We start from the raw sequence: 22,199 nt of genomic DNA on the forward strand, positions 1-22,199 counted from the left end.
TCGAACGGCAAATTCCGAAAATCTCTTCAGCAGATTTTTTTCTCCGGAAAGCACCACATTAAGGGAGATTGTAGGTTAAATTTTACTAATTTATGCTTTCACACCAAGGGGCCCCTGTAGCCTGGAAACCCCGTATCATTGATACGGCTGATACGGCGGTAGCTACGCCCCTGGTCATATGCTATATTTTATCCCCGTATTTCCACAGACACGAGTGAAACCGCGAATCGTCTGCAAAAATTGTAATACTTAATTTAATTGCCAGAATTTTAAATACTAAAATTAATGTGTAAAATTGACGATTAATAAAAATTAAAGGTTAATTAATCAACATTAACAAAAATGGTTCCTAACAATATATTTATTAAAAGTTATTGAAAATAAACTTTTTTATTAAATCCAAATGTATCAACCACTTTCATGTCCTTATTATACCAACGTATTGATTTCCCAAACATGACAATACAATAATATAATAGGTAATCAATACATATAAATAAAAATTGAGTGTCTGTCGGTGATTTGAAAATAATTATGTTTTTTTTTAAACTATTTACACGCCTACAACTTTTTACACGATACTAAAACATGATCAAGCTTTATTTGAGTTTTATTCTGTCTGTCTGTTTTTAGACATTCACTAGAAGATAAAAGAGTTTATCGAACAACATATAGGCCACGAATTTTCTTAATATCTACTTATGTGAAGTCTGCCAATCCGCATTGGGCTAGCGTGGAGGATTATTGGCCTAACCTCTTTCATTAGGAGAGGAGACTCGTGTTCTACAGTGAGCCGAAAATGGGTTGCTAATGATCATGATATAGCTACTTCTTATCCCGAAAAAATACATGGTACCCGCGGAATTCGTGAAAAACAGAATTTCACGCGTACGAATTCGTCCGCTAGTTATAGTATAAAAATCGTATTCATAAGTTCTATAGTGAAATTTTGCTAATATCTACTATCACTTACCATCAGGTATACCCATCTTCAATGATACTATTTTATTAAATTCATAGAAAATAGAAATATAAAAAAATCGACAACCCCAACCAAATCGATAGTTTTAGCATTATCTTTAATCTCACGCATTGTGTATGTGAATAAATATGGAATTAACCATCGGGTTGTTATATTTTATAGCTAGTTGTGAACGCGACTAGACTAGGTTATCGTGAAATAATTCCACGATCTACGGTGAAGATTTTCACTCTTTGGCTCCAAAATATAACCATTCCTTTCCAGTCATGTAAAAAACAAAAGAACCCCGAAAATACTGCTTTTGTAATGTCAACAAATCGAAATGTCGGCCAAACCTTTAAATTGAATTTAATAAAATGAAATGAGGAAATGTATTTTTGAAATGACTAATTAAATGTCGAAAAATCCAATGACGAGTATACTCGTATTTCCAAAGAGTTATATTAGCAAAGATTAGCGCCCCTGACCTATATAAGGCGTTACCTTATCTCAATCGAATTCTATCTATCTTATCGAAAGAACATAGATAGATTTTGATAGCTGTCATAACAAGAAAATGTCCCACTACACTAGTCGAGGAAAAATTTACGTGCCAATAATCGATAGCATGGAAGGAAAAATACAAACCTCATTCGAAGCGGAATAAAATTCTGTAAAAGGCGTTTATTGTTTCTGCAAGCCAAAATTGAAGTTTTAATAACCGAAAAACAAATGAATTTTAAATTTTATATTTAGTACTCAAAAATAATAATATCCGAGTCGTATTGTACTTCCTAGCCATGCTCTTATTTCAGCGGCCGGGTAAAACGCCATTTTGAGCGCAATATTTATTTCAATAATTTTTTAACCAGACTTCTAAGTGTCACAGATTTTTAGTAAATTTTCATTTATATAAAAAATCAAACTTAACAAGAAAAAATATCAAAATCCGAGCTGTTCTTGAGGATTTCGAGGGAAAATGCTCTATTGATTTCACTATTAGCGACAATTTATAAAGCAATAATTGAAATGTATTTTTGATAGAAATTTAATTATATGATGTCAATGTCGATCATTAGGTGTTACGCAACTTCGCCTATTAAAAAAAATCATTAAAGTTGCCAAACAAAGCCTGTCACTGTCGGCACAGGCCCTATGTTATATCGATTGGCCTACATAACATAGGCGCCATATTGTATAAGAAGATAGGATAGTGAAAACTATGAAAAATCGATAATATTTTGGTGATAAACAAAAATACACATTAAAAAATTAAAATCGAAATTTTTAGGTTTTAGCACGGAAAACATAAATGGTTTTAGCTACAGACAATAATATAATTATGACCATGTATGTATATAATAATGATTTTAAATATTTATGCTATTCGAAAATCTAACGCATCCATTGCATTTGATTTTTCGCGGATTTCTTGAGATTTTCATCTACCAGATTTTCATATCGATCAAAGCGTCAAAATAGGCTAGTTTTCACTTCAATAACAAGAAATTGCACAAGTCATACTGGAAAAGGAAAACGAAACGCTACGATGACATTTATTTTTGAGTTAAATTTTACGAAATTAAATTTCACGTGTCAAATTATAGTGAACGAAAATCATCTTTAGGAAACCTGCCATCCGCATTGGGCCAGCGTGGTGGACTATTAACCTAATCTCTCTCATACTGAGAGGAGACTGGTGCTCAACAGTTAGCCGAATATGTGTTTTTAATGTTAATTATCATAGTAACCTAAATCAGTAGAGTAATGTTATAAATTCATGGTAGTTGTCGTTTCTTTTAAAGAAGTTTTTTAACAAAGCAATAGAAAAATTCGACTTTGGTAACGTAAATAAGTATAATGGGGGACCAGGAAGACCCTCACCATTAAAACACTATGACCTTACTCCGGCATCCTTTACACCGGTCCCTTTATTGTAAATAGGATTCTACGTCGTTTATATTAGGGTTTGATTCTGGTTACAGGTAAATCCACGCTCTAGGCTACCGGCTCGGCATCCTTTAAGCGATTTTATCCGTTCCAAATTAGATCATATTTTGTTTTATTTTAAGGTTCATTTCAGGTTGACAGCTCAGCATAAACGTGTATGTCCTCAAGCCAATGACGTCAAAGGCAGCCTTGCGCCAGCGCAAGGGCAACTCACACCAAAACTGCTTAATTTAACAATTACTTAATAAATTGCTACGATTGTTACCGAGACTAGGAAATTATTTATTTTTTGTGAATTGTTAGTCTAAATTAGGTCTGTAGGTAAACTGTTATCGAGTTTCGTGCGTCATTGCCTCATTCAATGTTTGTAGTCTTTGCAAATACTTGAACATTTTTTAGGTTTCACATAAATATTTCTTACAAAATTAAATATCTACTTAATAATAGTTTACCGTAATGTCAGTAAGTTCCTGTATTTTGTTATGAAAGTACAAAGATTAATCAATAATAAGCAGATAGAGCGTATGGAACATGACGGCGTCGAAGCCACTCCAAATACAAAATTCAAAAACGTGTACCTATTCATTTTTTTATTTTTTTCTCGAGTCAGTACGATACGAAACGTCGCATCAGTAACTTTCAATATTATTCAAGAGAAATGGCGTCTTATGTTTTTAAATATTTTAAAAACTGTTCACAAAAACTAAAGAAATAATATTTTTTTTATTAGGAATTATTGATTCTTATCTATTATAATAATTTACATCGTTGTTGTTAATGTTAAATTTTTAAATAAAAATTATGAAAAAAGTTTGTATATTCGGATGTCAAGGAGACTCGCGACGTTTTTTTATGGGTTTCACCGTCTTCACCACGCTGCTTGTAAACACTCATTCTGTATGATCTTTATTCTGTGTGAAAGTATTGAAATATGGTATTACATTGTACCTAACTAGTCGGTTAAAAGCGGATTTACATATTTAAAATACAAGGACACACGCGTGTAAAGGCACGGTTATGCAATAAATCGTACAGTCTGTTCAATGTATTATATTTTTACATTAACTACTTATTTATTTTTTGTGTAGGATATAAACAATAAGTGTAGAAACTAACAAGTCTAAAAACTCCAATAGAAAATGGTAAAAATCTTTATTTTTAAACCTTTGATCACTGAGTTTAATCATTCTTTTATCTATCGGTCCTAGGGTTTTGATTATTGACTCTATTATGTTTATCATCAAACGTTAATCACAAATTACAATACCTGAGAATAATTGCGGCTTCCCAATTTTAGATTTTTGTTGATAATTTCTAAAAATCTTGCATACTTAAACCATTTTTCTGTTCCAGGTGATCAAGATAGCGAATGAAAAAGATGAACCTAACAGCGGCAGAAACGCTTACAAATACTAAAACTCTAGGGCACAGTAAATAGTGCCTAGGGTGAGGCCAAACCAGCGTAATTTTGTAAGTTGTGGGTCGCGTAATTTCTGCTGCATTCGGTTTCATACAAAATTCCAGTTCCTGTCATACGGCGTCGCAAAATGAGTTGTGTTCCGAACTTACACGCGAATTTCTGCGACCGAAATTACGCGACTGACAACTCACAAAATTACGCTCGTTTAACCTTACCTACAGCCTTTCTTGATGAATACTGTTTACCAACAAAGAAATTAGTAATGAATAACTAACTGTTCTAAGCTTATTACCAAAATTTTCATTAATTTAGGAACAAGTTAATTATAATTATTATTAGGTGTGAAATGATTAGTGATTCCTGCCCTCATTTTAAATTTGTTTGTTGGTAAACTACTCATCAAGAAAGTATTATATAGTAGTATATACTGTTGAAATACTGAAAGTAGTATATACTGTAGTATAAGTTACGTGATCAAGTGAAAAGAAACGCGGAGTGCAACGCTAGTGTGTAAATACTCTACAATACCTGCCGGCCTAGATACCGCCAGATAAGGTTAAATTAGAGATAACTCCATCTGCTCGCTGGAATGGGGACACGGCGTGCAAACAATGTCTTTGCTGTAACACGCTGCGTTGATAACAGGTGATAGTTTTATACCGCCCAATTCAAAACGTGTGATAGGCCTTCAAATTAGCACCTTTAGTTATGATCCTTTCTTATCTAGTCATCTTTTACGTTTACTTTTTAGTCAAACATTCATTTACGTTTTTAGTCAAAATATTGTTCCGTCACATTCAAATTAGGTATATGTTCATTGAGATTCCGCGACGGAGCGCTGTCGCGAGCGGACGTGTGCTCTGTGCCGTCTGCTTGCGTCACGCACGTCGAATTATCAATTACGATTATTCGATATTGAAGTTTTGTTAGATTTTGTTGTTAGGAGTCATTGCTTGTTAGGTGTTGTTGTTCTAAATTGTTGTTTTTATTTCAAAGTATAAAAATAGCCCCTTTGAGGGTCGGGAGATTATAGGTATTGTTACTTTGTTATTTAACTGTTGGCGGCTGTATTGTTGTATGGTATTGCTAGATATAGATTCTTGTTGATTTTTCTCATTTTTGTTTGTTGTTATTATATTGTCGTTTGTGCTGGTAGTCGCTAGGCGCCGACCCGTCTGGCTAGCCAGGCGGGTATAAACACGACTATGGCCGACGACCAGTCTTCGGGCATGGATGTTGCGCCTGTACGCAGAAGTCGCCGCGCGGTCCCAAATTACCGTAACCTGGGCCCGGCCACGCGGTTCTTACGACGTGACGAGTCTGTGTCGCCGAGCTCGCGAGATTCATCGCGCTCCATGACGCCGGTGCCCCGTGGCACAGGGATTGCCGCCGCTAGAGCGGATTTGCTAGCCGCGCGAAAGGAAGCTCGAGAGGAAGCGTTCAACCAGCTCCTTAAGGACAGAATCGTTCGCAAAGAAATGACGGAGCCTGTTCTAGACCCAGAAGAGGGGATGGCTAGTGGGGCCTCATGCCGTGAGGACCCCGCGGGACTCACGTCCGAGGAGCTGCGGGCCTCGGCGGGCCGGAGCGTGGCTGCCATAATGCAGATGGCTGCACGCTCGAATAACCTGAAGGGTACGTTCGTGCGCCGTTTCAAAGATGCGGCGACTGAACTGCAAGAGATCGTGGAGGCCCTCGCGTCTCGGACCGAGGCTGAAGAAACTCGTAGGGTCCGTGCTGATAATGCTCGGCTACGAACCGAGGTTGAAAGCCTAAAAGCAGAGTTAAAAGCTCACCGGCGCGAATTCTCGGAGATGAGGACTGCTGCTAAAAGTGCAGCAGAAGAAAATATGACGTCACCTACACCGGGAGTAGACTTGATAGAAGAACTAAAGGCCTCCATTGTGGCCTCGGTCGGGGTAATGTTGGATGCCCGTTTCGCGGGCATTGAGGAGCGCCTTCTCCCTCAGAAGGTGATTCGCCCTCCTCTGGGGGCGGACAGAAGGAAATCGGCCACGCAGCCAGAGTCAACTCATGGTGCTGGAACGGAATCGGCGTCCCCTGGAGCTCCTCCGGCGACTGCTGGACCAAGTGGGTCAACGCCGGACGCCGATAGTTGGGCCACCGTTGCAGGGCGAAAAAGAAAGAAGGCCCCGTCCCGTCCGGCAACGTTTGCCGCTGATCCGACGAACCTTCCGAAGGGTCCCAATGCGGCTGCCCCCAAAAGGGCCGAGCGAAACTTGGCCCCCCCTAAAAACGCCGCAGTTCTTATAACAGTAACGTCGGACTCTGCAAAAAAGGGTGTCACCTACGCTCAGGTTTTGGAACGGGCTGAGCGTAAAATTAATCTCCAAGATTTGGGCATTGGCGCGGGGATGAAGATCCGACGAGCCGCCACGGGAGCTAGACTTCTTGAGCTGCCACAGGGGCAGACGCATGAGCAGGCGGAGATACTGGCCGGACGACTCCGGGTGGCGTTGGATGGAGTTGCCGAAGTTAACTGTCCAACAAAAACGGTAACCCTCAGGGTCAGCGACTTAGACGACTCTGCCACAACTCAGAAGGTTGCAGCGGCGGTAGCGCTGGCTGGAGGCTGTCTTCAGTCGGCAGTAAAAGTGAGCGACGTGCAGCCGGGCCTCAGAGGTGTGGGTTCAGCTATGGTATACTGCCCGGTGGACGCAGCCAAAAAAATATGTGAATCTGGTCGATTGTTGGTTGGTTGGAGTTCCGCCAGCGTCCGTGCACTTGAGCAACGCCCTCTGCGCTGCTTTAGATGCATGAGCATGGGACATACGGGCCCCGTGTGCCCTTCGAAGAAGGACCGAAGCAGTCTGTGCTTCCGATGTGGTGTAGAAGGCCACAAGGCCGCAGAGTGCGTTGCTACCATGCGCTGCGCCGTCTGCGATGATGCGGGTTTGCCGTCGGGGCACATAATGGGGAGCAACAATTGTCGCCCCCCTTCTGTCAAAGGAGGGAACGGTCCTCAGCCGCAGGTCAGTGAAAGGCAGAGTCCAGCACCGGATGATGCTAATATGTCGTCATGAACCAGGCACGACATATTAGCGTCCTCCAGACGAATCTTAACCACTGTGCGGGGGCTCAGGACCTTCTACTGCAGTCCATCGCAGAGTGGAAAATTGATCTGGCCGTAGCATGTGAGCCTTACTTTGTCCCCTCGCATGCACATTGGGTCGGGGACACCGATGATTTGGTGGTAGTTGTTTCTGCGAACAATGCTGACCCCTCGCTTTCTGCTGTCGAGAGGGGTCCAGGGTATGCGGTAGCGAGATGGGGGAGTACACCATCGTTGGGGTGTACTTTTCGCCTAATCGACCACTGGCAGAGTTTGAGACTTTCCTAGACTCCGTCAGTGAGGCTGTTCGTAGACACAACGAAGGGCGTACCTTGGTACTCGGCGATTTTAACGCCAAGAGCCAAGCATGGGGGAGTCCAGCCACAGATGCCAGGGGTAGGACTGTCCAGGTGTGGGCCGTGCACCAAGGACTCTCTCTGCTCAACAGAGGGACAACTTACACCTGTGTACGCGAGGAGGGGGGATCCATAGTGGACTTATCGTTCGCCACGCCTCTGGTTGCTGACAGAGTCACCGGTTGGAAGGTCTGGGATTGGGTGGAGACCTTGTCAGATCATAATTACATAAGATTCAAGATCTCCAGCCCCGCTGTGGTCACGATGACTCCTTCTAGCGTTGCGAACTGCTTCCCGCGCTGGTGCCTGAGTCGGGTAGATCAAGAGTTGCTAAGAGAGGCGGCTATAGTTCAGCGGTGGTCCTCTCTCACCTTCGAGTCGGATGCCAGTGTTGGCACACTTGTTGACCGTCTGCACAATGACCTGACTGAAGTGTGCGATTCCTCTATGCCAAGGGCCCGCAGATGGCACCGCAGCAAGTGTGTGTACTGGTGGTCAGAAGAAATAGCGAACCTCCGTACCGCCAGTCACCGAGCACGAAGAGCCTATGTCCGGTGTCGTAGAAGAAATGGTCTGGACTTAGCTCTAGAACAGCAGCTACGAGAGGCTTATCGCCAGGCCAAGAAAACTCTACAACTGGCAATAAGTCGCAGCAAGGAGCGGGCTCGGGAGGAACTGCTAGAGGGTCTCAATCGAGATCCCTGGGGACGTCCTTATCGTATTGCAAGAGGAAAACTTAGGAATCGAGGACCTCCCACAACCCAAACACTCCAGCCTGAGTTCTTGCACCGAGTAGTTGAAGATCTCTTCCCGAATTCCCGAGACCATGTACCTCCTACGATGTCCGCCTTGGTGACAATTGAAGATAGCGGTTCTGTCCCGCTGGTCACCGAGGTGGAGATGGACGTCGCTTTGGACCGTCTTCGGTCCAGAAAGACGGCACCTGGACCGGACGGTGTTCCGGGTAAGGTCATTTTCATGACTCGTGAGTTCTTTGAAGGGCGTCTCAGGGAGCTGTTCAGCCAGTGCTTGCGGACTGGTTTGTTTCCGCAGCCTTGGAAAGAGGGCCTGCTATGTCTCATCCGTAAGGAAGGTCGACCGTCAGATACTCCGGCAGCCTATCGACCGATAGTCTTGCTCAACGAAGTCGGAAAGCTCTTTGAGAAGATTATTGCTGACCGACTCGTTGAGCATCTTGAGACTGTCGGTCCGGGACTTTCAGATGCGCAGTTTGGATTTAGGGCAGGTCGCTCAACCCTCGACGCCCTGGAGTCACTGAAGACCCTTACGGATGATGCAGTGACCAGAGGGGATGTTGTCCTTGCCGTTTCTCTAGACGTCACAAATGCCTTCAACAGCCTCCCTTTCGAGACTTTGATGGAGGCACTACGATATCATAAAGTGCCTCAATATCTTGGGAGGTTGCTGGAGTCATACCTCCGTAACAGATGGATATCTTGGTTGGGAAGCGACGGACGAAGAGAGCAGCGACAGGTGCTGAATGGTGTACCTCAGGGATCGGTCTTGGGGCCGATTCTTTGGAATATCGGCTTCGACTGGCTCCTGCGGTCACCTCTGCTCCCCAGGATGAGGGTGTTTTGCTACGCGGATGACACCCTCATCACGGCTTGTGGGAGCACGTACGCGGAGGCGTCCTTACTGGCCACGATCGGAACGTCTTTGGTGGTGAGGAGGATCGAAATGCTGGGGCTGAGAGTCTCGGCTCCCAAAACGGAGGCTCTCTTATTTCATGGTCCACGAAGGGGTCCGCCTCGAGGTGCATTTATTACCGTTCAGGGTGTATCAGTTGAGGTGAAGGCCCACATGAAATATCTGGGCCTCATTTTGGACGGTAGATGGACGTTCCGCAGACACTTTGAGCTGCTGGGTCCTAGGCTCGTTGTAGCAGCCGCCGCCCTAGGGAGGCTATTGCCGAATATTGGAGGTCCCGACTCGGCCTGTAGGCGCCTATACGTGGGTATCGTCAGGAGTATGGCACTGTACGGTGCCCCCATTTGGGTTAATGCGCTTTCTCCGCAGAATTTAGCTCTTCTGCGGAGACCGCAAAGAGTCATTGCTGTGCGTGCTATCCGAGCATACCGTACAGTGTCATGGACGGTTTCCACCCTCCTGGCGGGTGACCCGCCGTGGGAACTGCAGGCAGAGATTCTTGCCCAGGTGTACCACTACCGGTCAAGTCTCAGGGCTCGAGGTGAACAACCAGGGCCTGATGAAGTCAATCGTTTACGAACCCTCGGGAGTGCGGCCCTGGTCCGGAGATGGAAAGAAGACCTCGAGTCCCCGGTGGCTGGCGTCTGGACGGTGGAAGGTCTCCGACCCCACCTTGAGAGGTGGCTGCAACGGCGCCATGGCGCACTGTCGTACCGTCTCGTGCAAGTACTTACAGGACACGGCTGTTTCGGTCGGTATTTGCACAAGATCGCTAGGAGGGAAATCTCGCCGGTCTGCCACGAGTGTGGTGCGCCAGAGGACACGGCGCATCACACTCTTGCGGACTGTGTGTCATGGGCACCGCAAAGGCACTCACTTGTGTCTTTTCTTCAGGGAGACTTCTCGCTGTCGAGCGTTGTCAAGTACATGCTAGACAGCGAAGAAGGGTGGTCTCACGTTGCCTCCTTTTGTGAGACCATCATCGGCTTAAAAGAGGCAGCGGAGCAGCAAAGAGAGCGGGCGCCTGATGCTGACCCACTACGCAGAAGAAGAACGGGTGGTAGAAGGCGTCGTTATGCGCATCTTCTCCCACCCTTGTAGACACCAGTGAGTAGAACGACGAGCGCGTCGGGATGTAAAAGTGCATGCATCTCGCGATCCTTTTACATCCCAATAGGACGCAGGTGGCCCCGCTGGGTTTTAGTGGGTATTCTGGTTTGCAGCGAGTCCCACATACCCGGCCGCAGGCTGCTCTGCTTGTGCAGCCTCCGGACGGGATGCGTAAACGCATTTCCCAGCGACAAAAAAAAAAAAAAAGGTATATGTTCATTGGTAAACGATTTCCGCTTAATAATAGCTACGACTAACAAACAAATAGTTAGGTTTTTTTTTTAATAATCTAGAATTCACAGGGAATAGAAATATTGATCATATTTAAAAGAAAATACTAAAAAAAAATAAACTTGTATTTTTTTTAATTAATTTCAATGAGTTAGAACAACTCACAGTTGTGTATTATGTATTTTATTATTTTATATATTTTATTATTTTTTTATTATCTTGTACTATTACGTATTAAATGGCATGTTTCAAGTGTGTACATATTAAAATCTCAGTTAAGAAAATAATGGATTATATTTTTATATATTTACTAGCTGACGCCGCGCGGTTTCACCCGCGTGGTTCCCGTTCCCGTAGGAATACGGGAATAAAATAGCTTATAGCCTTCCTCGATAAATGGGCTATCTAACACTGAAATAATTTTCCAAATCGGACCAGTAGTTCCTGAGATTAGCGCGTTCAAACAAACAAACAAACAAACAAACAAACTCTTCAGCTTTATAATATTAGTATATATATATATAAAATACTGTTATTATTTATATGCTGCTAAAAATATTTCGTCAAAACCCTAATTAATTATACTTAAATGGTGAGTCGAAATATCCGGGCATATCGGAAACAGATACGATCTATATTTGCAATCGGCAACAACACTTGAAATATTAACGGAACTGTTCGGTACAAAGATCTATTTACGAGATAGCGTGGAATAGTGATGGCGAAATAGATGTCGGTGAATTGTAATTAATTTAATTTTTAAATTAAAAAAATAAAACTAAAATGCATTATTTAAATTGTAGTTTAAAATATTGGAGCTTTTATTTCTTTAGACATTTTCTTACACATAAGAACCTACAACAGGTACCTCCAACTAAATTAACTCTAAAAGAGAAGGAATAGAGAAAATCTTCTACGTAGATGGGATTGACAAAACTCGGTCAGAAGGACTTTATTACGTACTGGGTACTGTTTTCAAATACTCTTGAATTCGTCCATGTGAAGTCGAATCTCAGCAGTGAGCCGAATATGGGTTGATAATGAACGAATTATCCCGTGCCTACGTTACAATAACCATCTTAATCCCAAATTTCTAAAGCCAAGGGTTTGAGCAGTGTGTTGATCAATCAGCCAGTAACGGTTGCCGCCACATATAAACGGATTAAGTTATAAAAAATATACCGTTTGTACTGTAAAGGTTAAATAAATAAAAATGAAGTATTCATTTACCTAGAAATCAAAAAATACATCGGTCTTTCAACATTTCCATGCAGCTGCGGCGAATTGCCCAATATCGACTATCTCTCCGATCGATCTCTCAAGGTTTTATTCGGATCGGAAAAATATAGTTTTCTTTCTGTTGTATAAGTTGAGAAAGTTGTGGTACCTACACAAACAAAGTTTACATTTCAAAGTTAAATGTGCATGTAAACATTTTTTGGTTATTAATTTTTTTTTTTGCGAAATAATAATACAATAAGGAACTTAAGCTAACTTATCCTAATAACTATAAAAATCATGCCCACGTGGAATGGTGGCAAGAATACAGGCTGCATTTCCGCGCTGGACAGCCAGGCTGATCCTTTGCGCAAAAAATGAGACAGCCCTTCTGACATGTAAACTTGAATTAAACGAATCTGAATTTATTAGAGAAACTTGTAAACAGATAAAGTCTGTCTGTATTTTTCTAGTGACCTACAACCTTATTTTGATAACCAGGTTGCACGTAAGAGGAACACGACATGTTCATTTTCATGAATTCTAGTTTATCCAAGTCTAGGTTAGTCTAGATTTTTCCCCACATACAGACAGACTACGTGAACTACCGGTTGGCATGCAGTGTTTTGAAATTGTAATTCGCCATCGATATGTAGGCCAGTGATCCGAGAGCAACTGTATCTAATTACCATGTATTAATAACTTAGTCGTTTTCAGTTCGCTTGGTTTATTTCTCATTTACAAAGCCAAATTTTTATGATACTTTAAATATATTGTTAGAATTGTCAGGATTCACATAATAAAAACTTCTTGAATGTTAATCATCTTCTTTATTTCAAATACCGTTATGATCTTTCTGTTAGTGGTGATCGATTCGGAAAAGGAGACATTTCAGAGAAGAATCAATAAGAAACTCTACAGCAGCTCTTTTCGAAAAATGTTGGTTATTTTTGTGCATTACATAAGAGATTAACGCGACGCTCTCGGCCGGTTTTTTTTTTTTAAATAAATCGTTATAAAGTAACTGTTATAAAATGCTATCGAGTCTTCGATATGGCCTTTACAAACGACGAAGGTCTAAGGCAAACCACTGCACTATTACTGTATTGCAATAAACTTGAGTGCACCACCTGTGCACCTAACATGGAGAAAATGTCAACACATAGCTCAAACTACATAATGCTTACTATTGCTACAAATGTATTTTAAATTAACTGTGTAAGTGTGTAACTACAATCTTTTTTTTTAAACCATATGACTTTTTTTCTCTTTATTATTAACAAGTTAGCCGTTGACATCTCACCTGATGGTAAGTGATGATGCCAGATGGAAGCAGGCTAATTTATTAGGAGGGAGATGATAAGCCACACCCCTTCAGTTTCTAACGACATTGTACCGGAACGCTAAATCGCTTGGCGGTACGTTTTTGACGGTAGGGTGGTACGTAGACCAGCCAGCCTTGACTTTATAGGAAATGTATATGATTTGTTAATCCTCTAGGCTGGAAAGAAAAACACCCAAACCCCACAAAACCACCTCAACGTTAGGTGTACAAGTAGATACCTAATGTTGAGGTGTTTTTTTAGGGTTGAGGGTTTCAAATCAAATCAAATCAAATCAAAAATCATTTATTTCAAGTAGGCTCAGTTTACAAGCACTTTTGACACGTCAGTTGACTATTTGTAAAGATTTTCGTATTTCGATTTTCGAGGTTTCGGAGAAGAGTATCAGGATCGCAAAAGTTGCAATCCGACCGGTTACAATTATGTTGTGTATTGTTTGAACTTACTGTAACTTGCACTTTTAAATGCCAACTAAAAAGTGCTGTTTTCATCACGTTTTGAATTTCGTCTCCTAAGCGGTTTTCCGTTTGACGTCAAACTTACTCCAAAATAGGTTAAGGTTTTGCAAAAAATTGTATTTTGTAAAAAACAACATTTTAAAAACACTTCTAAGTCTCTTCCCCATCTCTACGCAAATTTTTGGCTGGTGGGAGACTTTCAGCCGTGGTCACATATGTTTTCTGTGCCGTGGCTAGTTACCGACAAAGACGTACCGCCAAGCGATTTAGCGTTCCGGTACGATGTCGTGTAGAAACCGAAAGGGTTGAAATATAGTGTGGATTTTCATCCTCCTCCTAACAAGTTAGCCCGCTTCCATCTTAGATTGCTTCATCACTTACCATCAGGCAATAAGGGCAAGTTAGCCCTTGTAAAGAATAAAAAAAAAAGTTTTGAGTGTGGGAGGGAGGAGATTCAATGTTATTTTCGTAATAATTTCGTCTGCAGCCATTTTAGATCGAAATAGGTATAGTGATGAATTTGAAATAGCAAACTTCCTATTGCTTACAATTGTAAACACTTTTAACTTAACTTTAATTGTAACGGTCCTTAATTAATTTAATTATCCTCGTCATTATACTAGTGATTTTTAAGAATTTTACGAACAAGAAACCTGCCTACTATATTTTAAATCTTCGCTATTCTCCCAAAACTATAATTAAAATTAAAGTATAATTAATAAAGTACAACCAAACCCAGATGTTTATTGTAATTAGAAATAATAAACACCTAAATTTGAAAGCTAGAAATCGAACTCAGGACCTACCAGATACATAGTAACGCATTTGCCATAGAGTTCATCTAAAATATCACTTTCCCCAACCTTTAAAAACAAATGCAAATAGTTCACATTCTTTTACACTTGACGATAATCTCGTACGTTACGGTTTCTAATTCCTTTAATGTCTATTGTAGTAAAAACTTAGATTTTTATCTGCCGCGTTCTTGAGAAAGTAGATTTCACTTAAAAGTTTATGTGCAGTTGAACTAATTAATGTTGAAACCTAACAAACGAATCCATAAAACTTCTATTAGATAACTAGCGGACGCCCGCGACTTCGTCCGGGGAAATCAATGTAAACTTTCAAGCCCTATGTCACCACTTTAGGGGTCGAATTTTAAAAATATTTAAATTACATTATATTTCGTATTTTTTTAATGATTTATTTATAAGTATAGATTCTAGATGGCGCTGTCGTCCGTTATGCCACGCTGTTGTTACAAATTGCCACTACACTACACTACACTGGTTTGATTTTAAAAGGGGGTTCTGTATTACATTTTGTATTTTATAAGCATTGTTAAAAAATTTAAAAACGTGTCTGTAAATAAATATATGAGAATAGGTATAGCTCCTAAAAAACTAACTCTTTACAATAAGTAAATAAGAAATACACACTCATTCATACATATATTCGTATATAACTTACTAACTACATAACAAGGCAGAAAAACTAATGTTTAAGTTTAAATAAATACACTACACAGATGAGTGCAAAATAATTACACACACTCTTACTCGAGAAATTGATAAGATAACGGTACTGTATTTGCACGGCACTGTATTGTAAATTATGTGTTTCTATTATACCATGCTAGCTATTGTAGTGCAAGTATTATTCGACCGACATACGCAGTGTACCATTAAAAAATACATTTGTAAATGTTTGTGTTGGGTGTTCTTTTCCGAGAAATGCAACACTTATAATGTAATATTGGCCGATTTTGGTAAGATTGGCCTTTTGACTAGAATGACTGGGAGGGCGCTATCTTATAATGTCTCGAAAATATAGGATTTTATTTTATTTTTGATAATACAGCGATGATAATTTAATCCTAGTCAATTTCGAGAAAGAGGTGAACCGCCAAATCCAGCTTGGCTAGGCAACGTTAAGGAAACTGGGCGACATCTTTACGTCCAAAATTCCTCAGTGCCCATATTCGAACTAGAACGAAAAGTCTTAGAACAGTGCGTGTTGCCAGTGATGACCTACGGATCTGAGACGTGATCGCTAACTATGGGCCTCATTAGAAGGCTCTAAGTCACTCAGCGGGCGATGGAGCAAAATGTGCTTGGCGTTTCTCTGCGTGATGGAATCAGAAATGAGAAGATCCGCTGACGAACCAAAATCACTGACATAGCTTAGCGAGTCGCGAAGCTGAAGTGGTATTGGGCAAGCCACATAATTCGAAGAGCCGATGGACGTTGGGGTCCCAAGGTGCTGGAATGGCGACCCCACACCGGAAAGCACAGTATTGGTCGACCCGTCGAACCCGAAGGATTTACGAAGCGAGCTTTAAGCGTTTAAGACAGTGCAAACGAACCTTAATTTTATACACATTAAAGCAGTTGGTCTGTCATCCTACCACTACATCGCCAAAATATAGACTTCCCGGAATATATTGCACTCTATTATAACTGTTTAAAGACAAAATACTATGGTATTTCGCAACCATATTGGCCTAAAAACATTCGGAATCTGCATGATTTTCTGAATTCAAAAGTTTAAACAGAATGTAGTTCTCGGATTATACACACTCCATATCTCACATAGCCTGGTCTATTCAGTTAGTACACTTTGCGGAATAGATTAGGTACACTACTCTTATAATAATTCGAAACTATATTAACGTAAAGTCGTAAACGATGGAATAAAATGTCACTTATTATAAATTCAGAATATAAACAAATCAGGAATAGAGCAAAAAGTTACATTGCACAAAAGTTTACTCGTATAAGTTTGTATGTAATTATTCGTTGTAGGTAGTTGCTTCTCAACCTACATCTATACTAATATTATAAAGCTGAAGAGTTTGTTTGTTTGTTTGTTTGATTGATTGAACGCGCTAATCTCAGGAACTACAGGTCCGATTTGAAAAATTGTTTCAGTGTTAGACAGCTCATTTATCGAGGAAGGCTATAGGCTATATATTATCCTCGTATTCCTACGGGAACGGGAACCACGAGAGTGAAACCGCGCGGCGTCAGCTAGTATCGTATATGGTACGATATTTCAGGTGACAAGTATTATGCAGAAACTGCAGTACCATCCAGGCATATCACATAACGTAACCGTATTTGTGCTTGGTTTGTAATTACTCATAGGTACACGTATGTCCCTTGTGTGTTACATCTGTCTTACATTGCGAATCTATAAATCGACTAGTGTGTATTGATTCTATTGGAAAAGTTTCCGTTACAAATCTAAAACAGTTTTTTTTGTTTATTACGATTTAACGCAACAGCATCTGATGGTGAAAGAATTATTCAGATAGGTTATATCTAAATAATTCTTTCACCATCAGAAAGCTAGATTTTCACGAAGTAAAATAGGCTTTATTTTATTCCTGTATTCTGACAGAAACGGGACTACGCGGGTGAAACCGCGGAGCGTCTACTATTAGGATAACTTCCAGGCAAAACCCCTACGGTAAATTCTGGGTAATAATTCACGATTAGACATTTTCTTATAGAATAGCAAATTTGACGCAGCGTAACTGTAAGCGTACAACGTAGCGATGTGCAACCAGAACCATGAAGGCATGGACGGTGTTATAATGGTGGAACTGGTAATCCCTCCAAAAAAACCAATGTCGAGCAATTAAGCCACACGCCAGAAAACAGGAAAACCCGTTATAAGTGAAAATGATATCATCATATAACCATACCTAAAGAATATGAGTAATCGCACATCGACATTCTTAAAATTTTTACCTGTCGGGTAATCAGTCTTGTACTGCGGAACGAAGTATCATAAATGAGGTATTGTTTGGAAACCATCTTGTTCAATTTAATACACCTATTACTATTGGGTTGTTTGTGTCCACGTGGCAAGACCAAGATATTCCATTTCAGTATCTCATTGTGTGTTGAAATCTTAGTCTTAAAATAGGCGATAATGATGATGGCACTTTGGTTTTAACGTCTAGAGTGAAAAACCTAACTTAGCTTTAAAAGTCTGGTATCATCATCATTATCATTATCAGCCCATATTCGGCTCATTGCTGAGCTCGAATCTATTCTAGAATGAGAGGGTTAGGCCACCACGCCGGCCCAATGTGGATTGGCAGACTTCACACACGCAGAGAATTAAGAAAATTTTCTGGTTTCCTCTGTATGTTTTTCCTTCACCGTTTGAGACACGCGATATTTAATTTCTTAAAATTCACAATTGAAAAGTTAGAGGTGCATGCCCAGGACTGGATTCGAGCCCACACCCTCCGGAATCGGAGGCAGGCAGCCAGGCAGGCACTGGGCTGTCACGGCTCTAGTCCGGTATCACAACCCGCAAAATAACCTACTTACTGTTTAGTGGAAAACTTTGACTAGAAATTTTCTCGTCAAACATATTTCTACCAAGTTTAATAGAAAATGAGGAAATCAAGACAGTTTGTAGGCCAAAATCGGCTACGCTGACGCGGAATCGGAAAATTTCACACACCTTAAAGATATTACAGAATATACATAATCAGGTTTTTTATGATGTTTTCCTTCACCGTTGAAAGAAGTGATTTATTCAATTGCCCACAGTGCAAATATTTACATTGACACACACAGAAAAAACGGAAATTAAAATCTCAAGGCATCATAATTCACCATTTAATAAAATGTGGTATGTGTGTGAACATAGACTCAAGCTAAATAGAATTTTCACCATAATATATCATGTTACTGTTAAGCCTTTAGATATTAAATGAAATATGAGGCTTCGCTACGTAGGTTCAGTACATGGAAAACCATGAAACTCTTATCAAGTCGTATCGTATTGCGTAAGCGATAGTGCAATGCAAAATGGAAATATTCTACGCCTCATTTTTACCAAGGCTACACAATAACTAACAGTGCGATATTTTATTAAAGTGTATTTATTAAGAATACTATCCATACTTCCATATTCGGCTCACTGTTGAGCACGAGTCTTCTCTCGGAATGAGAGGGGTTAGGCCTTAGTCCACCACGCTGGCCAAATGCGCATTGGCAGATTTCACACACGTTGAGAATTGCAAAAATTCTCAGATATGCAGGTATCCTCACGATGTTTTCCTTTACCGTTTGAGATACGTGATAATAATTTTTATCTGAAATGTTTACTTTTTGACATTTGAATATAGGTGGTTAATGATGATGATGAACTTGCTTTAGTTTTTTAAGTAATAACGTGTAATATAGCGGACGTAACTTCTTTTCCCATGATTAATAACAGTGCTCCATGGAGGTGTTTGGAGAAAGGTGGATGTTATCGTTTTGATGAGCAAGTTTCACCATTGTGGCATGGGCATCATTATGTGGAAATATATTATTATATTTTTGTATGGAAATACTTTCTCAGCATCGATAAAACTATGAATTAGAGATAGAGACCAACTATAGTTATTCTATTTCAGGAAAAGCGTGAACGAATAAATAATAATAGGTAGAACTTTTATGTGATATAGATCGTCGTCGTCGTCGTTATCAACCCTTATACGGCTCACCGCTGAGCCCGAGTCTCTTCTCAGAATGAGAGGGGTTAGCCCAATAGTCCACCACGTTGGCCCAATGCGGATTGGCAGACTTCACACACGCAGAGAATTAAGAAATTCTCTGGTATGCAGGTTTCCTCACGATGTTTTCGTCATCAGATCGTCATCATTCAGAGGCAGAGGTCATATCCACTAGGCAAGTTACTACAAAAGGCATATGTCCTGCAGTCCATCGGCTGATGTGATGATGATGATGACCAGTCGTCAGGTAGATTAACATGGGGAGGCATTTCTAGGTTAAGTGATTTGATCTGCCTGTACATTCCATAAATATCGTTAGTTTTCTTGGCACCTTCTTTGTTAGTGACATTTTAATTTTGGCATCCTTTATGGTAAGTGGTTAGCATTATAACATTCGCAAATTCGTCTTGTAAAGCCTGAACAAACTAATTATCTCAGTCACATGATAGTTGTAATTACGTTTACACTTTGTAATCTACACAAACACACATGCACACACAAACATACACGTTATTAAAGTCATATGATTTCGGCATCTTACAACGGATTATAAAATTATAAAATGTTTGAATATACTTAAAATCGAATTAGTGTTTTGTTTGTGAAAATGAAACGCAAAATAAAGAATTATAATCTTTGTTTATTAATGGGGATGATGACCAGGTATATATATTGATTTTTATAATACATTAGGGTAAATAATGTAAATGTTAACTAATTTTAAAATCTACTAAAAATATTTTATCGTAATTAGATGAAAATTCATACAGTTTTAGCTTCCTTACATTAAATGTGACATTTTTTAATAAATAAACTATAAACATAAACGCAGAAATAACAAAGATATTAGTAATTTTGTTTAAACGCCCATACAAATCTAACGATCATCAATTGCCTACGACGTCATAAGTTCGTTTATATGTATAAGACTTTAATAAGTTGTTACAAGTGCCAGTTTAATTTTATTTTATTTAAAATTTTTGTCCGGGTAAATCTCTGGAACGGCTAAATCAATTTTAACGGGACTTCCACTGGAATACAGGAGGTGATTCAGCAACTTATCGGCTACTTTTATCCCAAAAAAATCCATAGATTTCCAAAAATCCCGCGAAGATTTTTGAAAAACTAAATTTAACGCGGAAGAAGTATGTTTTAATTTTCTTTACAAGTAGGTACGTAGTGATTGTATATACTATGTATCTGGTGCAGCAATTGACACTAATTGACCAGCAAGATGATGATCCAATTGTCGCTACAGTTCACGACACGAGGGAATTGTTGTCTTGACACAAAAAAACTTCCTGACGAGGGGCCTAGCTTTGCAAAGAGAAACGTGAGAAGGCTTACTCTAGTACTAGCAGACAACCGCGATTTCGTCCACCTTTAGACCTCCTTAATCCTTCTCTGTTGCAAAATGCGTTCTAAGCCGACGTCTCCTAACTATAAACTATCTCCCTGCCGAATTTCATTCACCTACGTCCAGCCGTTTTCGAGATTTCGTGATGAGTAATTTTACCTAACAAAAACGCCGTTAGGTAAAATCAATAATACACTTGTCACTTTTGAGGTAGAGGGCAAAACATACTTAATCCCAAATTTTCATCCAAATCTATGGAGGTTCAACAAAATCGGAGGTTGGGGCTAGTTTTGGCTTTCAATGACTGTACTATAAGTAATTTCTCAAAATATTGACAAACAAACATCATAATCGTAAGTACTTGTACATGCAATAAACATTATGGTTCGAACAAAGAATCTCTTTTTTTTAAAGTCTGTTAAAAACATTAGGTATACTAATTAAAACACTACAAGTACTTAATTTTAAATATTTTATACGCTAGTATTTTTATTTTTGGCTTTTGATATTTACATAGGAAAACGTCATGGTACGAATAGTATAGAAACTGCTTAACAAAAACGTTAATTTGATTAATAACGAACAATTTAACCGCAAAATCACTTTCGATCATCTCTCGGAAGTCATGTTGGACAGCATTTCCGCGCATCGTCACGCGATGGCGGCTAGCGATTAGCGATGAAAGTTATTGCTGTTTTTCATATGCGAATTCGGTACGTATTAAAATATCTACTACTAACATCTATCAACAACCCCGCCTCAGCCTCGAGGCACCAACCTCGCTGGTCTACTATCTATACTAATATTATAAAGCCGAAGAGTTTGTTTGTTTGCTTGAACGCGCTAATCTCAGGAACTACTGGTCTGATTTAAAAATTCTTTCAGTGTTAGATAGGCCATTTATCGAGGAAGGCTATAGATTATATATTCTCCCCGTATTCCTAGGGGAACCACACGGGTGAAACCGCGGCGTCTAGTTTAATATAGTTTAATAAATTTTAAATACATCATACAGGACCATCATTATCAGCCAATAGAAGTCCAGTACTGAACATGGCATGGCTTTCTATAAGGACTTCCAAACAAGGGTTTAGAAAGCATCCAGCGGCTCCCCGTTACCCATTTGATGATCCACCTAAAAGGGATTCGACCATCATTGCGCGTTTCCAGCACCTTGAGACCCTAACCAGCGGTTCTGCGATGCCCAGCCCTCATTGCTACTTCAGCTTGACACGTTGAACTATGTTCGTTCTGCAAATCTTCTCATTTCTAATTCGATTACGCAGAGATACTCCAAACATAATCCATCCAGCTCCATCGCACGCTGAGTGACTCTAAGCCCTTTTCTCCATAGCACGCTGAGTGACTCTGAGCCCTTTTCTCCATCGCACGCTGATTGACTCTGAGCCCTTTTCTCCTTCAACCGCAGAATTAAATAGTACCTACTATTTAACAGATCTGCTTATGACTAGCAAGTGCTAGTACTTACAAGCGACTTGTTTAATGTCATTCATTTTTGTCGCATAA

The 22,199-nt window shown here is 40.1% G+C and overlaps 2 protein-coding genes across 2 annotated transcripts in view; one reads left to right on the forward strand and one right to left on the reverse strand.

Moving 5' to 3' along the window:
* The window catches only part of LOC112057848 (inositol-trisphosphate 3-kinase A), a 167,195-nt gene that overhangs the window by 138,996 nt on the left and 6,000 nt on the right, over nucleotides 1-22,199 (reverse strand). The gene's annotated exons all lie outside the window — the stretch shown is intronic.
* LOC128198878 (uncharacterized) lies at nucleotides 5,537-7,375 on the forward strand. The gene has a single exon (XM_052886333.1). The coding sequence runs from the start codon at nucleotides 5,537-5,539 to the stop codon at nucleotides 7,373-7,375; it is 1,839 nt and encodes a 612-aa protein (XP_052742293.1).

This window comes from Bicyclus anynana, chromosome 16, assembly GCF_947172395.1.
Source record: "Bicyclus anynana chromosome 16, ilBicAnyn1.1, whole genome shotgun sequence".
Lineage (NCBI taxonomy): Eukaryota > Metazoa > Arthropoda > Insecta > Lepidoptera > Nymphalidae > Bicyclus > Bicyclus anynana.

What these genes read in the sequence shown, in the direction of transcription:
- LOC128198878 (XM_052886333.1), top strand. Translation starts at nt 5,537, where the DNA reads ATGGCCGACGACCAGTCTTCGGGCATGGATGTTGCGCCTGTACGCAGA.